This window comes from Myxocyprinus asiaticus, chromosome 3 (assembly GCF_019703515.2).
Source record: "Myxocyprinus asiaticus isolate MX2 ecotype Aquarium Trade chromosome 3, UBuf_Myxa_2, whole genome shotgun sequence".
Classification (NCBI taxonomy): Eukaryota; Metazoa; Chordata; class Actinopteri; order Cypriniformes; family Catostomidae; genus Myxocyprinus; species Myxocyprinus asiaticus.
This window is the reverse complement of record NC_059346.1, coordinates 39,569,851-39,589,834: the sequence shown is the minus strand read 5'-3', so window position 1 is coordinate 39,589,834 and position 19,984 is coordinate 39,569,851. Positions and strand designations below refer to the sequence as shown.

At 40.8% G+C, this 19,984-nt stretch overlaps 1 protein-coding gene across 2 annotated transcripts in view; it reads right to left on the bottom strand.

Moving 5' to 3' along the window:
- Positions 1-19,984, bottom strand: part of LOC127421133 (ras GTPase-activating-like protein IQGAP1) — a 76,524-nt gene that overhangs the window by 9,522 nt on the left and 47,018 nt on the right. For both annotated transcript variants that reach the window (XM_051663928.1, XM_051663935.1), the window contains exons 16-29: positions 18,546-18,636; positions 18,127-18,294; positions 17,733-17,875; positions 17,448-17,618; positions 15,901-15,984; positions 15,717-15,788; positions 15,562-15,631; positions 14,664-14,872; positions 13,721-13,873; positions 13,362-13,525; positions 11,419-11,643; positions 11,023-11,163; positions 10,551-10,635; positions 10,074-10,306 (exon numbers count right to left, since the gene is read on the bottom strand). In XM_051663928.1, coding sequence (XP_051519888.1) covers positions 10,074-10,306; positions 10,551-10,635; positions 11,023-11,163; positions 11,419-11,643; positions 13,362-13,525; positions 13,721-13,873; positions 14,664-14,872; positions 15,562-15,631; positions 15,717-15,788; positions 15,901-15,984; positions 17,448-17,618; positions 17,733-17,875; positions 18,127-18,294; positions 18,546-18,636 — 2,009 coding nt within the window. The remainder of the gene's footprint in view (positions 1-10,073; positions 10,307-10,550; positions 10,636-11,022; positions 11,164-11,418; positions 11,644-13,361; positions 13,526-13,720; positions 13,874-14,663; positions 14,873-15,561; positions 15,632-15,716; positions 15,789-15,900; positions 15,985-17,447; positions 17,619-17,732; positions 17,876-18,126; positions 18,295-18,545; positions 18,637-19,984) is intronic.

The window sequence follows — 19,984 nt, the reverse complement described above, 5'->3', positions numbered from 1 at the left end:
AACTATTTCAAAAATAAAGTATAAAACTCCAAATAGAAGAGTCCAGTCATTATTCCATTTCCAGCTATTGAGTGTCTGCATAGTCTACAATACAAAACAAGAGCAATAATCCAGCTCAAGTTTAAACTGTCAGGTCTATAATGGACATGTTCTTTGGCAGAGTTGCTGAGAATGAGAGAGGAAAAGAAAACAGTTGGGAGTTTCCAGTAAGCATAACTCACTGGTATTGGAATGAGGGGCTTTGGGCAATATGGTCATTTAGCACTTTCAAACCTCCCCCCACACACACACACACACACACACACACACACACACACACACACACACACACACACACACACAATGTGTCTGAAGTGGTGACACATGTCCCTCCTCTCTGCTGATGCCTTACTTTCATACAAAAACACTTCCTCACCTTTCACCTCCATTTCCATATACTGTATTCCTGAGTCTGTCGTGACCCACGGATCTTTGTATAACCCCATATTTTGTCTATTTATCAATTTTAACAGGAATCTATTTATGCTTTAAAAAATATGTTTGTATATGTTACATGAATCATGTAAATTCTTAAGCTGCTTGGGAAAGGACAGGACCTGATATATTGGAACAACTCTTTCATTGTAAATTTCTGCTGAAGTTCACAAATTTTAACTGTGAACTCTATTGGCCAATAGGTTGCGACATGTTTAATGTCTCTTTAACATGTTTAAAGGTATATTTCACCCAAAAATTTAAATTCTCTCATCATATACTCACCGTCATGCCCAGAGGTGGGTAGTAACATGCTAAATTTACTCCGTTACATTTACTTGAGTAACTTTTTGGAAGAAAACAAATTTACTTTTAGAGTAGGTTTAAAAGTGGGTAACTTTTACTCTCACCAAGTAAATTTCTAATTAATTTTTTTTACTTTTACTTCTTTACAATGGACGGCATTCCTGTCGTTACATTAATGGGTTTAATTTTAGTTAATGTGTAATTTATTGAGAGATTATCAAATGGGACTTTTACGACAGCGGAAGTTCACAGCTGCACGCGCTGTCACAGACTGTCATTCAAGCCGAGTCCATCACTGCTGCAGCATCATGCTCTTCTAACTAAGTGAAACACTTTCTTCGCTCCGCACAGTGAAAAAAGAATAGTTTCGGCATGCAACACCATTTTACACCAAGACAAGCTGATATTTCAAGATTAAAATCTCAGCTTCAATTTAAGGCAGCACTCTGAGGTACACGTAATTGTGGCTCTAATGCTATAGCGGGCTTTTCTGTGTAATGTGATGGTCATTTTCAGGGTGATTCTGTAATTGGGCTCTTATGACATCAGTTTCAAGTGTACATTTTTTAATCCGTGCAGCAATATATCAGTGCACTTTGTCCCACGTCCCACATGTCATGCGCAGTATTTACGCATTTACTCTGCACCCTCGCGGGGATACTGGCAACTCTGGCAGCTACGGGCTGATTAACTGTATAAATCCATATAAACATCCAAGTTAAGTGTAAATGCCTTTTGCTCTGCCGTTTGCGTGATTGACAACTGGAACATGAACAGACAGCATTTCTGCACGTGCACAGCGAGGTGCGCGGGGCCCGCGCGTGAGAGATGTGCGGGTGCGAGGCGATCGTATGGCGAAGAGAGTGACTGTGTCTGAAATCACTCACTCATTCACTATTTCCTATATAGTGAATGGCAGTGAGTGCACTATATCTCAGCAGTGAGTGAACGACATGAGTGAGTGAATTCGGATGCTGACATATACACCGAGCGACAGAGCTCTGGGGCTGTCGCAGAAACAACGATACATATGAACTTTTACAATACTTGGGCCTTACCTGTTATTCTTACTAAATGATATATTAATACAAAAAATGTTTATTCTGTTTGTCATTTTTAATATACAGTATATGTTAATATAAAGAGTAAACACAATTTAACAAACAATGTATTAATTTGTTAAATTTAACAAATGTAAATTATTGTATTTAGTTGTTATACTTTAATATCTTTAAACTCCAATACAAGCATTTCTGGGTGCATAGCGCCCTCATCCGACCATACACAACACCAAAGTTATCATAACCTACATGTTATAACCAAATATTTAAATCATCCACAGAATTATCATTTCCACTGTGTGCAGTCTCCTGAGTTAAAATAATATTACCTCAGTGAATTATTTAGTAAATAAAGAATTCTTCAGCTTTATGGCAAAATTCTGTATAAATATAAATAAAGAGTACATTTTAAAATGTGTCTTTATCTTTTGCCTCTCTATATGTTATTATGTTATTTTAATCAAGTAATGATTTGTCAAAAAGTAATTTAATACATTCAGCATGAAGTAAAACATTGCAGGAGTGAAGGAAGCAGTAAACTCCCAGCTCATACGTCTTCCCCACGGTGGATTATGGTCAATTAGCCATCAATTATTATATATAATTATATATGATATAATTATTATAACCGAAATTAGTGCATTGTGGGTAAAAATGAGTGAACAAAAGTAGAGAACGGGTGGCTCACTCAGAATTCAGACATTCCTATAAAATGGCAGACACCCGAAATAGTGCACTATATAGTGGATAGGGGCGGTTTCAGACACAGCGTATGTTCCGCGACCGAGGTTGGTGCCCTACGCAGACTGCGTACTCTGCGTTTAGAAGGCGGTGGTACTCCTGTACAGAACTAATGAACTAAATTCTTTTGACACTAAAAAACTGTAACTACACTGAAATAAGAATCCACACAGGTAATAGTGAAAGTAGGCATTAATAAAGCATGATCTTGCTTAGGTTTATATTTCAGCATTTTCATGTTTTCACTGTAATATTAGAATGTGACCTGATCTGTTTCTCAGTTTCTCATCCACACATATCACATCGCTTCTGAAGGTATTGATTTAACCACTGGAATCTTATGGATTACTTTATGCTGACTTATGTGATGTTTTTTTTTTTTAGCTTTAAAATGTTGGCACCCATTCACTTGCATTGTATGGACCTACAGAGCTGAGAAATTCTTTTAAAAATCTTCATTTGATTTCAGCAGATGAAAGAAAGTCATACACATCTGCGATGGCATGAGGGTGAGTAAATAATGAGAATTTAAATTTTTGGTTGAATTATTCTTTTAAGGGCTGTTGTCAGATCTGGATTAATTTGTCAATAAGAAGAGAGGTTTGGAATCCTTTCTAGTAAATTGGTGATTCACATTCGTCTCTGTATATCGCCCCCTGCTGGGCAGGGAGAACAATGTCTAGCAAAAAATGACAATGTTTCTCGCCCACACCCATCATATCACTTCTGAATATATGGATTTAACTACTAGAGTCTTATGGATTACTTTTATGGTGCCTGCATTTGCTTTTTGGAGCATACAAATTTTGGCACCCATTCACTTTAATTGTACTAACCTACAGAGCTGAAATATTCTTCTAAAAATCTTAATTTGTGTTCTGCAGAAGAAAGGAAGTCATACATTTCTGGGATGGCATGAGGGTGAGTAAATGATGAGAATTTTCATTTTTGGGTGAACTAACCCTTTAAAGTGTTAGCTCAGCCATAATTTAATATTCTGTCATCATTTCCCTACTCTCATGTTGTTCCAAACCCATGTGACCTCTGTATTCTGTGGAACACAAAAGATGTTAGACAAAATGTTAGAGACTGACAGTCTCGGTCACCATTCATTTTCAAAATATGGAGAAAAAAACCCACATTCACTGAAATTAAATAGTGACTCAGGCAAACATTCTGTCTAAAATACCCTTATTGTGTTGCATGGAAGAAAGAAAGTCATATGGGTTTGGAACAACATGGTGGTGAATGATGACAGAATTTCCATTAATAATAATAATAATAATTCTCTAATACATGTTAAATGTGTATTATATAATGGAATATAGGGGAGTTAACGTCCATTATGTAATTTGTGAAAGTAATGAATTACTCACTTTTACTTTTACTACAGTAATCTTTTTTTTAAAGTAATTGTAAATTTATTTGAGTACAGTTTTTGGCTACTCTGCCCACCTCTGCTCATGCCATCCCAGATGTGAATGACTTTCTTTCTTCTGCTAAACACAATCAAAGATTTTTAGAAGAATATCTCAGCTCTGTTGGTCCTTACCATGAGCCGCTTCAAGGGCTATCAACTGGCCAGCCGGGGTCAATTGCATCAGACCTCGAGCCACGAGACCAAAATCGATCTGTGTTCCTACCATCGGGCCAACAGCCTAAAACCCTCCTTTAACACACCACCCTGGTGCCAACGTCACACACCCCGACCATTTCACAAGGAAGAGGGAATCTTAAGCTGCCATGGTGTCCCGATTGGTCTCTCCATTAACCATGATCTCGAACCATGGAAAGTTCTTTCCTCAGGTACCGCTTTGTCTGTTGTGTGTTTTGACGGACTTGTACTGTACTCGCATTTTTTTTATTTTTGCCGAACCTCTACCACTACCTCTGCTTTTGACACTGACCCCGCTTCACTCACGAGTTGGCCTTGTTTGGCCCAAGGGCAACCAGCGGGCCAAAGTCCATTGGCCATTGGCCCAGAGAAAGCCAAGAGGTGGCACGATGAAGCCCCGGAAGTGACAGTGGGAACGCAGCTGGCCCTGTCACGCACTAGCATGCCCTCTTTTGGCCCGATAGAGGAAATGCGACTAATGCAAGTGAATGGTGGCCAGAACTTTAAAGTTCCAAAAGCATATAAAGGCAGAATAAAAGTAAGACTCCAGTGTCCAGTGGTTTAATATACAGTATGTCTTCAGAAGCTATATGATAGGTGTGGGTGAGAAACAGAATGCCCAATTCCCTATGCGCTCTAGGTCCTCATGGTGGCGTAGTGACTCACCTCAGTCTGGGTGGCAGAGGACGAATCTCAGTTGCCTCCACATCTGAGACGTCAACCCGCGCATCTTATGATGTGGATTGTTGAGTGCGTTACGGCAGAGACATAGCGCATGTGGAGGCTTCACGCTATCCTCCGCGACATCCACGCACAACTCACCACGTGCCCCACTGAGAGCAAACCACATTATAGTGACCACAAGGAGGTTACCCCATGTGATTCTACCCTCCCTAGCAACCGGGCCAATTTGTTTGCTTAGGAGACCTGGCTGGAGTCACTCAGCACGCCCTGGATTTGAACTCGCAACTCCAGGGGTGGTAGTCAGCGTCTTTACTCACTGAGCTACCCAGGCCCCTCCTTCACATTCATTTTTTATTTTTGCAGATTCACATTCTTCATGCATATCGCCACCTACTGGGCAGAGAGGTGAACTTATAGTAAAAAAGGACTTTTAAACTCAGTGCCACTTTGCTTGACATCATGGGAAAATCTAAAGAAATCAGCCAAGACCTCAGAAAAAAAAATTGTGGACCTCCACAAGTCTGGTTCATCCTTGGGAGCAATTTCCAAATGCCTGAAGGTACCACGTTCATCTGTGCAAACAATAGTATGCAAGTATAAGCACCATGGGACCACGCAGCCATCATACCGCTCAAGAAGGAGACGCATTCTGTCTCCTAGAAATGAACATAATTTAGTACGAGAAGTGCAAATCAAGCCCAGAACAACAGCAAAGTACCTTGTGAAGATGCTGGAGGAAACAGGTAGACAAGTATCTCTATCCACAGTAAAATTCGTCCTATATCGACTTAACCTGAAAGGCTACTCAGCAAGGAAGAAGCCACTGCTCCAAAACCGCATTAAAAAAGCCAGACTACAATTTGCAAGTGCACATTGGAACAAAAAAACTTACTTTTAGAGAAATGTCCTCTGGTCTGATGAAACAAAAATCAAACTGTTTGGCCATAATGACCATCGTTATGTTTGGAGGAAAAAGGGTGAGGCTTGCAAGCCGAAGAACACCATCCCAACCGTGAAGCATGGGGGTGGCAGCATCATGTTGTGGGTATGTTTTGCTGCAGGAGCAATTGGTGCACTTCACAAAATAGATGGCATCATGAGGAAGGAAAATGATGTGGATATTTTGAAGAAACATCTCAAGACATTAGCCAGGAAGTTGAAGCTCGGTCGCAAACGGGTCTTCCAAATGAACAATGACCCCCAGCATACCACCAAAGTTGTGGCAAAATGGCTTAAGGACAACAAAGTCAAGGTATTGGAGTGGCCATCACAAAGCCCTGACCTCAATCCGATATAAAATTTATGGGCAGAACTGAAAAAGCATGTGCAAGTAAGGAGGCCTACAAACCTGACTCAGTTACACCAGTTCTGTCTGGAGGAATGGGCCAAAATTTCAGCAACTTATAGTGAGAAGCTTGTGGAAGGCTACCCAAAACGTTTTGACCCAAGTACAAACAATTTAAAGGCAATGCTACCAAATACTAACAAAGTGTACGTAAACCCACTGGGAATGTCATGAGAGAAATAAAAGCTGAAATAAATCATTCACTCTACTATTATTTTGACATCTCACACTTAAAATAAAGTAGTGATCCTAACTGACCTAAGACAGGGAATGTTTTCTATGGTTAAATGTCAGGAATTGTGAAAAATGAGTTTAAATGTATTTGCCTAAGGTGTATGTAAACTTCTGACTTCAACTGTAGTTCCCCTTCTGTCACTCACTCGATGTTGTGTTGATGTAGTGACACTAGGGGTCGCCCTTGGGAGCCCCAAACACCTCAGATCTTTGAGAAAAGGCCAATGAGAATTGGCGAGTGGAATTTGCATACCACTCCCCCGGACATACGGGTATAAAAGGAGCTGGCTCGCAACCACTCATTCAGATTTTTTTCTTTGGAGCCGAGCGGTTGTACTATCAGTGAGCTGAATACTACTGCTGTTCCATTCACCTCTTAAGAAGCGTATGCTGTTGGATATATGGCACATTTCCAGCAGCTTTCTCTCCTCCTGCACGACGAGTGCAGATTTCGCCCCAGGGCGCTTCAACAGCGCTAAAAGAGTGTATATTCCTGCTAAAGAGTATATTTACTCTATTAGAGCACACACATTGACATTGACATTATAAAGATGCCTTTCCGTCTTTGTGTGATTCCTGGATGTGGTCGCTATCTCTCCGCTTCCGACGGCCACAGGCGCTGCCTCAGGTGTCTGGGCAGCGATCACACTGTAGCAGCAATCGTGGATGGTTCATGTTCTCATTGCGAGAATATGACCATGGCAACATTGCAGTCGCGGCTTTCCTTCTTCCAGGGGAAAGCAACTCTAGCCGCCCCCCGTGCCTCGCCCCGGCTGGCGCTCGAGGTGATTTGGGGGCTTCAAAGGGCACAGCTCTGCCGGGTAAATCCCCGCGGACCTCCCATTCACCAGAATGCTCATTTGCCCCCGGCGAGTTCCGAGAGGAGACCAGCTCGTCCCAGCTTAGTGTCCCTTTCGGAGCTCTGGAGCGGGATGAGTGCCCGATCGCTGCCACCTTCAGGGCGGCCCGCCCAGTCTGAGGCTGAAGGCGAGATGACCGCCATGCTTGCCCGGGCTGCCGCGTGTGTCAGGTTGGAGTGGAACTTTCCACTTTCCCCTGAGCCCTCACGGCTAGATGATTGGTTCCTGGGTTTGGGGTGCCGCTCACAGCCACGCCCCCCCCCCCAGTCCCTTTCTTCCCGGAAGTGCACGACGAGCTGACGAGGTCATGGAGGGCACCTTTTTCTGCCCGAATCCAACCTCCCAGCTCGTCCGCTCTCACTACCCTCGATGGCGGGGCGGTCCACGGGTATACGGAGGTAGGCAGTTGCGGTGCACCTGTGCCCGCAAAGCGCAGCCACCTTGCGGAATCGCCCGGCACTCCCTTCCAAGGCCTGTTGGACGAAGTCGTCTCTGACAGCCAAAGCCTACAGTGCCGCTGGTCAGGCCGCCTCTGCCCTGCATGCCATGGCCCTCCTGCAAGTACACCAGGCCAAGGCACTAAAGGAACTGCACGTGGGTAGTCCTGATACCGATGTGATACAGGAGCTGTGCTCGGCGACCGACCTCATCCTTGCGGGTGACGAAGGTCACGGCGCGAGCACTCGGGCAGGCGATGTCCACCCTCGTGGTCCAGGAACGCCACCTGTGGCTGAATCTGGTCGAGATGAGGGATGCGGACAAGGTTCGCTTTCTCAATGCCCACATCTCCCAGATCGGCCTATTCAGCGACACCATCGAGGACTTTGCCCAGCAGTTCTCGGTAGTGAGGAAGCAGACGGAGGCTATACAACACATCCTGCCCCGGCGTGGTTCAAGATCCCATATCCCGTCTGCTCGCTGAGGGCTTCCCCCTGTGGCGGCGAAAGCGAGTCCAGTTCTCAGCCCCAGCGTAGAGCCCCCTGCAGGAAGCTGACGCCCCCGCCTCATGGGCCGGCAAGAGGACCTGGAAGGCTCCTAAGCGCCCCTGAGACGGACGACCCAGGGAGCGAGATGTCTGCTGCAAACCCGGAGCTGATATCCAGACCACTCCATTCCCCGGTGCAGGGCCAGGAGGTAAATCCTTGGTTTCCTTTTCTTTTATGGTCGCTGCACCCCGAATGGGCTGCGGTACCCACATTCTCAAAAGAGCAGTTTCCTCACTCCCTGGGTCACACAGCCAATGTTTACGACCACCGTTATCACGGCAACTGGGCACTGAGCACCTGCGACTTAGACGCCGCGAACGCGGGCCCCCCACCTTCGCGCGTCCGGTCACACCACACTCACACCCACGGCCAGGTGGTTGTGACGGACTACAAGGATGGTCAAAATGTCCCTCCTCCCCCGTCGCCGGGTACATGGAGCAAGGTAAGTGCTTCGAGGGTCCCCTCAGCGCAGCCACAAGTTCGAGACGAAGCGAGGGCCACGCCTGTTCCCCTCATGGGATCTCTCCCCTTTGAGCCGCTAGAGTCAGTCGAGTTGAAAGCCCTCTCCTTGAAGACAGCCCTCCTGATTGCGCTCACCTCCATCAAGAGGGTCGGGGACCTGCAAGTGTTCTCTGTCAGCGATACCTGCCTGGAGTTCGGTCCGGGTGACTCTCACGTAATCCTGAGACCCCGGCCAGGCTATGTGCCCAAGGTTCCCACAACCCCCTTCAGGGATCAGGTGGTGAACCTGCAAGCACTGCCCCAGGAGGAGGCAGACCCAGCCCTGTCGTTGCTGGGTCCGGTGCGTACTTTGCGCATCTACTTGGATCACACACAGAGCTTTAGACGCTCTGAGCAGCTCTTTGTCTGCTTTGGTGCACAGCGGAAAGGGAACGCTGTCTCCAAACAGAGGCTTGCCCACTGTATCATGGATGCCATCACTATGGCATACCAGGCCCAGGCCCAGGCCGTGCCCGCCCCTTCGGGAATACGAGCACACTCCACAAGGAGTCTGGCATCCTCGTGGGCACTGGCCCATGGCACCTCTCTAGCAGACATTTGCAGGGCAGCGGGCTGGGCGATACCCAATACCTTCGCAAGATTTTACAATCTCTGGGTTGAGCCGGTTTCATCCCGTGTTCTGTCAGGTACGAACAGGTAAGTTCAAAAATATGAACAGCTGGCCGGGTGTATCGCTTGCGTATAGCACCTTTCCCCTCCAAAGAGGCGAATATGTGCGCTTCTTTCCCATGCGAGTTCATGAACCCATGAACCCTGGATGTCCTTCCTCCCTGGCCTTGTGGCTCACGAATTCAGCGGAGGAATTCTTTGTGTTCAGCAAAAGAAACAAAGTCTTACACATCTGTGATGGCATGAGGGTGAGTAAATGAGAGAATTTTAATTTTCGGGTGAACTATCCCTTTAATATCTCTGACTAATATGACAATTCACCCTGTTGAAAAGGCCAGCGTATGTTGCGTTTTGGATGCTGGTGTGCAACATGGGATGCTGGTGCCACAAGGCTTCTTAAAGGTATAGTTTATCCAAACATGAAAATTCTAGCATGAACCAGACTGAACCAGTATGGAAATCATGCTAGTGTAAGCTGGTCTTTTCAGCAGGGCAAGTCAGTATTTTACATATTCTATTTTAGTAATTCAGTGTACTTCAGTAGTAATGCTTAGTAATCAGGCAACATAGCAGGCAGCCCGTTTACGGTTTGTCATTAAAGTTCCCTGCACTTGGAACCTGCAGTGTTCACCTTACCTGAACCTTTGGTAGGTCTGTGTGATGTAGCTGTTCATGGGGGTGAGGTGGTCACTCTCGTCCTCAAACAGCTTGTTGGCTGCAGCATGCTGTAGCATCTTAGCCACTGAAGCCAGGTTCCTCCTCTGCTCCGAGTGTACCTGTCCACCAGCGGTCATATCAATGATATCAAAGCCATCAGGAGCCACAATGGCAGGGTTCATGTAACGGTAATAGAGCAGAGTCCCAACAATCTGTTGGAAGAAGATGTTACCATTCAAACAGCACATAATTGACAGGAATATTTTGTTCGGTTCGACAAGGGCAAGCAATTTCAGCTGCATTTCACATATGACAAGAATTTGAAGATACTGTTTTAGTATGATAACAATTTATATAGTCTTATTGACCTTGGACTCAGTGCAACTGGATAGACTTGTACATTTCAAAGTGAAAATATATTTTAGAAGCTAGATGTATTAAGACTAAAAGTCTGACCTTTAATAATTCATCCTCTGTGGCATCAGGGAATTTCTCATGAAGTGAGTCCTTCAGAACTTTAGCAATATATCTCATGCCATAACTGCATGCACACACACAAAAAAAAAAAAACAAGATATGAAATTATGCAAAATAAAAACCACAAATCACCAGCATATTTGGCCATATATTAAAATAATAAGAGGTTAGCAATACATGAGCAAAATGTCAAATTCCACAATACTGACAATGTACTGGAAAAATCTGCAGTATCTTGTTTTCGGATGACTCATGTTCGGTGCTATTACTTTATTTTTAAAGAAATTGTGCTGCCCCCTAGTGCACAATGACTCCATAAAGGCATATAAAATGAAGAAACATTTCATAAGAGGCACATTTTATGAACACAATCAAATAAATGAAAATTAATGAAGAAGAATTGAACAGAAAGAATATGCATCTGATTGAAAGGCTGGGTCTGGCTGCTTACGGGATTGTGTCCAGCGATGACATGATAGAGCCAAGTACTTTATCTGTGACTGTGCGTAGTATCTGATTGGAGGATTCAAGTTTGACCCTCACCTCCTCATGTGAGAGAGCCTGTTCTGGTGTGACCTCATATGGAAGCTTACTGAGATTAAAGTTTAATAAAGTAAATATTTATTTACAGTAAAAATTCCAATTATAACACTTGTAAGAAAAGATAACATTTTTGTGTTCAGATGTGAAAAAGTAAATATAATTTTAGCACAAATGGTAAAAAAAATTAAAGTTAATGAGTGTAAATGAGAGTTGTGGGTGAGTGAACAACTATGTGTATACAGTTTGTGGAGTGTGAGTATATAAGTATGCAAGATCATTATTTTAAGAGTGAATGTGTATGAACCTGGCCTCTCCCGTAGCTGTCTCTAGCTGATTAACCCAGGCCTTGTAGATGTCTACAGGGTTAGTGTTGATGCCAAGGTTCTTGTCCTCGATGATCTCTTTAACCACAGGGCCTAGCAGCTGCCTGAGTGCGTTCTGCCCACGAGCACCACGGTAAAAGCTCAAAACCATCTTTATGACTGTAGGGTTCCCTGTCACTATTTCCTGGATATGATCCACCTTAGATCTGCCAGAGAGGTGACAGTAAAGTTACAATGACTTCATACTGTATATTGTTGTGATATTTGCAATGTGTTATAATGCTACTGTACACAAAGGTCTTGTTGACATGGCATGTCACAGCAGTGCCTGCAGTATAATATGTTATACTGGTATCTATGTAGAACTATTTTATTTCTAATTCTTTCATAATTAGTATGTATGTAGTTGACATGACCTCATTTTATAGGGATAGTTAACCTAAAAATTAAAATTCTCACCGTCATGCCATAACATGTTATTTTTAGAAGAATATCTCAGCTCTGTAGGTCTATACAATGCAAGTGAATGGTGGCCAGATTTTTGAAGGCTCAAAAAACATACAAAGGCAGCATAAAAGTAATCCATATGACTCCAGTGGTTAAATCCATATCTTCAGAAGCAATATGACAGGTGTGGGTGAGAACCAGATCAATATTTAAATACTTTTTTTACTATAAATTCTCCTGCACAGAAGGTGATGGTATGCACTAAGAATGTGAATTGGCAAAAACAAAGGAACTGCACGTGGGTAGTCCTGATACCGATGTGATGCAGGAGCTGTGCTCGGCGACCGACCTCGCCCTTCCGGGTGACGAAGGTCACGGCGCGAGCACTCGGGCAGGCGATGTCCACCCTCGTGGTCCAGGAACGCCACCTGTGGCTGAATCTGGTCGAGATGAGGGATGCGGACAAGGTTCGCTTTCTCAATGCCCATTTCTCACCGAAGTTGTGTGGATTACTTTTATTCTGCCTTTATATGCTTTTTGGCCTTCAAAGTTCTGGCCACCATTTACTTGCATTGTATGGGCCTACTGAGCTGAGATATTCTTATGAAATTTTTGTTTGTGCTAAAAACTGCTAAAAGGCAACTGCATTTTAAAATACACACTATCCCATACATATATAATTGTATATGGACAATACAATATACTATATTTATATTCAGTACTTTGCAAAAGTCTTAGGCACATAAGTTGTCTCACAAAAACATTTGTCTTAAGATGGCTATTTATATCTTCAGCTTTAGTGTGTCAATAGGAAAAGTAAATTTTAGACTGACAAAATATTCATTTTGCAAATAGAATAGAACAGATGAACAGGGAGCCCTGCAACAGATGGCATGGCCCCAACAGAGCCCCCCACTGAACATCCAGTCAGTCTGGGATTACATGAAGAGACAGAGGCAGTTGAGACAGCCTAAATAGATAGAAGAACTGTGGCAAGTTCTCAAAGATGCCTGGAAAATCCTATCTGCCAACAACCAAGAAAAACTGTGTCCAGGTGTACCTAGGAGAATTGGTGCTGTTTTGAATGAAAAGGTGGTAACACCAAATATTGATTTAGCTTTTTTTTTTATGTTTACTAGACTTAGTATGACGTTCACTGATAAATGAAAACTATTTATGGCTTTATTTTTGAAGACATCCTCACTATGTAACCTTTTTCTCAAGTGTCTAAAACATCTGCACAGTACTATATATATCGGATCCAAAATGTTGTAAATAAAATGTATGTTATTTTCAACTACACACTTGAAACTGCTTAAAAAGCAATTGTATTATAGAAGTTTGACCCACAGTTTCTCTCCAAAACAGTTTTTTCTACTGCATTTATATTCCACACAGAATCACAGCTGTGCAATCACAATGTTCTGTACTATATCGTTCTAAGCTAACTACTGTATGAGTATTATTTGCATCTTACTTGATCTCCTCTTGCAAGGCTGACTCAAAAAGCTTGAGCAGCAGGTATTCTTCACGCTGGTTAGATGCATAGTTATACAAAGTGAAGATCACAGTGTCCATGAACTTGGTGGATTTGTTCTGTGGCATTTGAAAGATTAGCTTGGCAAGGTATGAAGGGTTGGTCTGTTTTTAAGGACAAAAACACATCAAGAATCATTTTTTTTACAATTACATTAGAATTTACAGAATCAATAACTGATTTCTCTTTAAAGCCTTTGGTTAGCTGTTGTAAAGTGCTTAGCTGTGATTCAGCATTCCAGTCTGTTTTGAAACATTAGTCTTAGAATTTAGTCTGCGAACAACAGGTACTTGTCTCACTTGTAGAAGGTAGAAGAGATGCTGATAGGCCTCTAATTTCTTCCTCTTGTCTTTGCTCAGGCCCTTGATGCCCTGCTTCTCCACCATGGCCAAATCCTCCTTACTCATTTTGTTCTTTTTGCTTTTCATCTTTTTGCTGTGTGACACCACATCCTGTCAGAGACAACACAGCACTGGTTGGAAACATTAGGGTGAGTTGCACGTCTCCTGCTGTGGCTCAAGGGCCTTTTTTGACTGGTTTGTACATCTGTAACTGCTTCTACTCTCATAAGACTCCTAAAAATGAATTAAATGATTGTTTTCCCCCTCTCATTGATGTGTGTTTGCTTTATAATAAAATTTTACATCATGGGAACACATAAAACTATCCACATCAAAGGCTAATATAACTTCAAATAAGGGATGTGCACAAGTACTCGATTAATCGAGTACTCGTTCATCTTTAAATTTTCAACTAGTATAAACACTACTCGAATATTGTCATTTGATTTTCCTTTGTGCCTTTGCCTACCGTGGGCAACAATATAACTGCTATTCTTACCTAAATCTTGACATTACAACTCAATGCATTGGTTGGCACTGTGGATACATTACATTTTTAAAGGAATAGTTCACCCAAAAATGTCATTATTTAAAGTGATTATATCGCTTCAGAAGAATTTAAATGTTCGTTTCTAGGTAACAGTGCAAATGTTGTTTATGCATAGTGCTCATTCTTTCATTAGAAAAACAGGGTTAAAGGTTGAAGGTTGAACTTAAATTCTACATTTCTAGTAAGCGATTACTCATTTGTTTATGTTTTAGAGTACTCGACTACAAAATTACTCAAAATGCCCATCCCTACTTCAAATAATTTATTTCATAAAACCAAAAATATTCTCTACAACTCAAAGACCAAGACATTTAAGACCACCAAATGAAAAATGTAGATTATTCATCTAACCTGTAGTGTGATCCTGTTCTTTACTAACAAGCCAATCTTAATATCCATCAAATTTAGATCCTTCTCCATTTGCTGATTAGCACGAATCTTGGTGACCACCTCCTCTCTGAGCCGTGTCAATTCCTGTTCTTCTTGTAGATCGAGGCTACTTTGTTCCAGCAAGTGCACAAATTTACGGACCACTGAGAGAGGGGGGTGCTGAGAACCAGCTAGAAGAAGAAAAAAACAATACTCAATTAATCTGTCTGTCTGTCCTGGGTCAATTAATTAAAAACAATTAATTGAAACTAAACTACACAAGTTCATATAATCAAATACTGTACACTACCGGTCAAAAGTTTTGAAAAACTTGACTGAAATGTTTCTCATGATCTTAAAAATCTTTTGTTCTGAAGGCGTATGCTTAAATGTTTGAAAATAGTTTTGCAGACAAAAATGTAATTGTGCCACCATATTAATTTATTTCATTACAAAACTAAAATTTAATTAAAAAAAAAAGTTTTTTAAGAATTTGATAACTTGGACCAAATAATAAAGAAAAGCAGCCAATAAGTGCCCAACATAGATGGGAACTCCTTCAATACTGTTTAAAAATCATCCCAGGGTGATACCTCAAGAAGTTGGTTGAGAAAATGTCAAGAGTACATGTCTGCAAATTCTAGGCAAAGGGTGACTACTTTGAAGATGCTAAAATATAACACAGTTTTGATTTATTTTGGATTTTGTTTAGTCACAACATAATTCCCATAGTTCCATTTATGTTATTCCATAGTTTTGATTACTTTACTATTATTCTAAAATGTGAAAAAAAATTATAATAAAGAATAAGTGTTTCAAAACTTTTGACCGGTAGTGTATATTAAATATTATAATAATTATAATGAGTAAATTTACTCACTCAAAGTTCTATAGTCAACTCTTGCTTTGTTAGCTTTAAGGAAAGCTTGAATCGTCACTATCTCTTTCTCCTGAACACAAAACAGGCCATGGAATAAGTATGACTGCACTTAAAATACTGTTCATTCACATCAAGGATTGTGAATGATGACTTACGTGGTCTTTGAAGTACTGCAATCTCTTTGTGTACCCTTTTTTAGCTTTCCACATTTTCACCAACGACTGTAACTAAATAGCAGAGGCAACAAACTATTGAGCCACTGAGCCAGAAAAACAACAAGAAAAAGAGATCCTGGTATGAAATAATGTAATAAATGTCCATCAGTGATATAACTTTTACCTTAATCACAGTGACCACACTGTCTTGAAAGGTCTTTAATCTGTCTTTATAAGCCTTTCTTTGTTTGTAGCCCTTCCAGGATGCCTGTAGTCATAAACAAAATCCCATTTGACAAAAACAAATAAATAAAAACAGTACATACAGTATTTTTTTATTTTTTATTATTATTATTATTTTGAACTGAAAACAATACAATTCTGAATTTTACCATTTTTGTGCTAATGTTTTGCATTTTTCAATACTTTCTCTGTATTACATTTCTACTGTATTGTTAAAAGTGCCGTCAGTTGATTAAAACTTTTTCACATAATTTTTCGTGGTGAGAGTGCTGAAATTTTACTCTAAATATAGTCCTTTGTGTCAAAAAGCAAATGCTCGTGTCAAAAGCTTGATTTTATATATATATATATATATATATATATATATATATATATATATATATATATATATATATATATAATTTTAATTGTTTTAAAATATTGCCTTAGTTTTTCTTTACTGTTACCGGATGGCCCAGACACAGAGACTACAATTTGCAATTTTGACACAGAGAGTGCAAATTTAATGAAATCCCAGATGCAGTTTATTGTGCTACTCCAATCCCAATCAATAATTACCAGAAGAAGAAAAAGTGGTACACAATACAGGACTTTTAATTATAAAGAAGCCCAAAATGCACATTTTTTTTAAATGTCTGTGCCCCAGGTGTGAACACACTGACGGCTGATTCGCTGAGAAAGTGAATCTGATTCAAACTGCTAACCTGAGCTCCTGAGATCAAACCCTCAGTTCTTTTCGGGTGATTCATGAAAAAGATCTGGTTCAAAAGAGTTATTTGTTCACGACTCTCTCGCGTTGGGTTTATTGTTGCGTGCGGTGCAGCGAGCTCGTCAGAAACAGAACGGGTGAAAAGCAGCACGACACACTGATTGTGCGCGTTCTAAAAATATATTCAATAACTCACAAGATGATATCTGACGAAACCGCAAATGAACGCACACAACCCGACTGTCGCCAGTGGCGACTAGATTTTAAATTACTGTCGCAATTAATTATATTTGGTCACATTTGCAACCATTTTAGTCGCAGTCTGGAGCCCTGTTACACTTTTAAAATTAATCACATACGTTAACTCGTTAATTTTGACAGCTCTATTTGTTAATGCACATTTTTGTTAACTTTCAATGTCAGTGTCTTTTAATTTCTATTTGCAAAACACTTTTCATGTGTTAACATTCTGTAAAGACATCTAGCAATAATATAATTTTGAAGTTTTGTATGTGTACTCCTAAGAAATAACTAAGAAATTACAGTCACTATAACATTAAAATTGTAAAACAGTGGTAAAATATTAAAGTTTTAATATTAGAGTCGTAAACCTGAAGACTTAAACCTAGAACATTAGAATGATATATAGCTTGCAGAAATAATAGTGTAAATAATAAATAAAAGTAATAGCGTGCAGTAAAACCAAATCGCAAGGACACTGGTGGCCCTGATCCCGTAATCAGGTTAAGTAGTTACACAGTGTGTTAAGAAGTATGCACCTGCAGTTTGATTACACTTGGTTCTTGGTTTTGTAGGTACTCCAGTCTGTTATTGTGGGCCCGCCTCACCAGGTATCCACGAATCAGAGCCTGCAGCTGGATGATGAGCGGCTCGTTGGCCAACCACAGCTGCTCTCTGTTATACTCCCCTGTTACGCTATTAACAATACTCTAGTAAGAGGGAAAGAAGAGCATTCACAAACTGAAATGCTTGAAAGAACTGCTGTGATAATATATTTTAATTTACCAATAAAAACTATAAACATGTTTTTGCTAAATATATACCTGTATATCTTCTTTGGTGAGCTGTGAGCTGTCGTGGCCAAAATGATCTGGCTCAACCCACATCCCTTCTTTGGTTTCAATGTTATAGAAGTAATCATATTTATACTTGTTCTTGTGTTTCACCCATAAATTGCCACTGGTCCCTAAAGAAAACCCAATATGACAACAGTTAAAGCATTGTGAGCTCCTGTGAAGATTAGCATATACAGTATGTATAATTGGCCTCTTTTTGAAATCACTTATACTAGTAAATATTTTACATATATAATAATTAATAATTGATTATATTTCATGAGAATAAGATAGACTGGAAGCCTTAAGACACAGCTAATTGAATGCTATAATTCAATTTACACCCCACTGATCCCAGTCATCATTAGTGTGATAGAGTTACCTTGTTCTATTTGAGTGGTCTGCAGCTGAGAGAGTTGAGTCTGGTACATATGAGCACAATCAGACAGCAGTCCTTTAAGACCTGCATCAGGACACTGCAAAGCAGCCAGTGTGACCTTAGCATCTCCCTCAGATATTGCCTTGTTAATGTCTGCTATTGCCTCAGCCACTGAAATGATACAGACAACATAACCAAGATTATATTACCTTAATGTTATACTGTGCGTATGCACTGCAACCACACAACGAAATGACTACTATGATATGAGATAAAAATATTGCAGGATTTATAAACCTTTAATAGGATTTATTAATTAGCATCTAATTTATTAACTTAAAAGGTATGTGTAAAAGAAATGAAACGCCCTGTAGAATAAATCCCCCATGATACGTTTATTTATAGTTATGTGTTCATCTTACATTTGAGCATGTCCTCCTGGTCCTGGTTGGCGGTATGCACAGCATCCTGGATCTGGTCCAGCCACAGTACAGCAGATTCATCTCCTGAGCTCTGTTAAAGCACAACACAGTACAGAGTCATCACATACTTAATACAAATTTGCACTGTCTGCTCAGACACGCTGTTATAAGCAAGCAAACCACAGGCTACAGTACTTACAGACAACCTTTTGTGAATTCAAGCAACAGTGCAGTTGTGCAAAGAATAGATCAAGAGAAGATGGGGTACTGGCCTATTATACACGCTGTGTAACTATTACTGACAAGACTGGAAGTTTCTCTCAGGCATATAAGTTGTTTAAGTGAAATACCTAGCATTTTCACAGCAGTGACATCTTTAAACAGCATGTCAATAAATGTAACATGTTCAGAGATCGCTATTATCGTCATCATTTTTTGATTATTATGATTGATCTATTTATTGTTGTACATTTACATTACTGTCTATTTACAGTAGACCTGTTGTAAGACTCTTTTTTTGTCTGTCTGAAAATAAAATAATGTTATTCACAAATAGATTTTGAAATTGGTAAGTTTCACTGTTGTAAGAATAAAACATTACACACAAAAATTATTTCAACATCAATGGATTTACTGACAATGACATCCTGAAAGAAAACAAGTATCATTTCCTTTACTTCAAGGGGCAAGACCTGAATAAAGTTTCAAACAGAGCAGAAGACCAATTTAGCATGTAGAGAAATGTATACTATTCATACAATGCAGCATGTACTGTACATTCTTCAAATCTGAAAAAATACAATGTGAAAGAAAGACAGACAGACAGACAGAAAGGAAGGATAGGCAGACAGACAGAAAGAAAGAATGAAAAACAGGCACAGTGGACGGAAGGAAGGACGGACGGACAGACAGACAGACAGATGGACAGAAAGAAAGAATGAAAGACAGGCACGATGGATGGAAGGAAGGAAGGATGGACGGACGGACAGACAGGAAGGAGAGACAGACAGACAGATGGACAGGAAGGATGGACGGACAGACAGACAGATGGACAGAAATAAAGAATGAAAGACAGGCATGATGGATGGAAGGAAGGAAGGAAGGAAGGACAGATGGATGGACAGACAAGACAGGAAGGAGAGACAGACAGACAGACAGACGGACAGGAAGGACAGACAGACAGACAAACAGACAGGAAGGACGGACGGACAGACAGACAGAGAGAAAGAGACAGGCAGATAGACAGACATTTTCTAATGTTAAATATCAGGATTTTGGTTAACTAATCACACTGTTCTCAGAAAATATGATTAATTCTCGCATGAATAGGTACTATAGTCTGCCACATTCATTTATTTATTATAGTCGTTGAGTTACTAATGATTTAGTTTCCAAAATATAATCTTAGCATTCCTGAATACAATTAAGACATGGTGCAA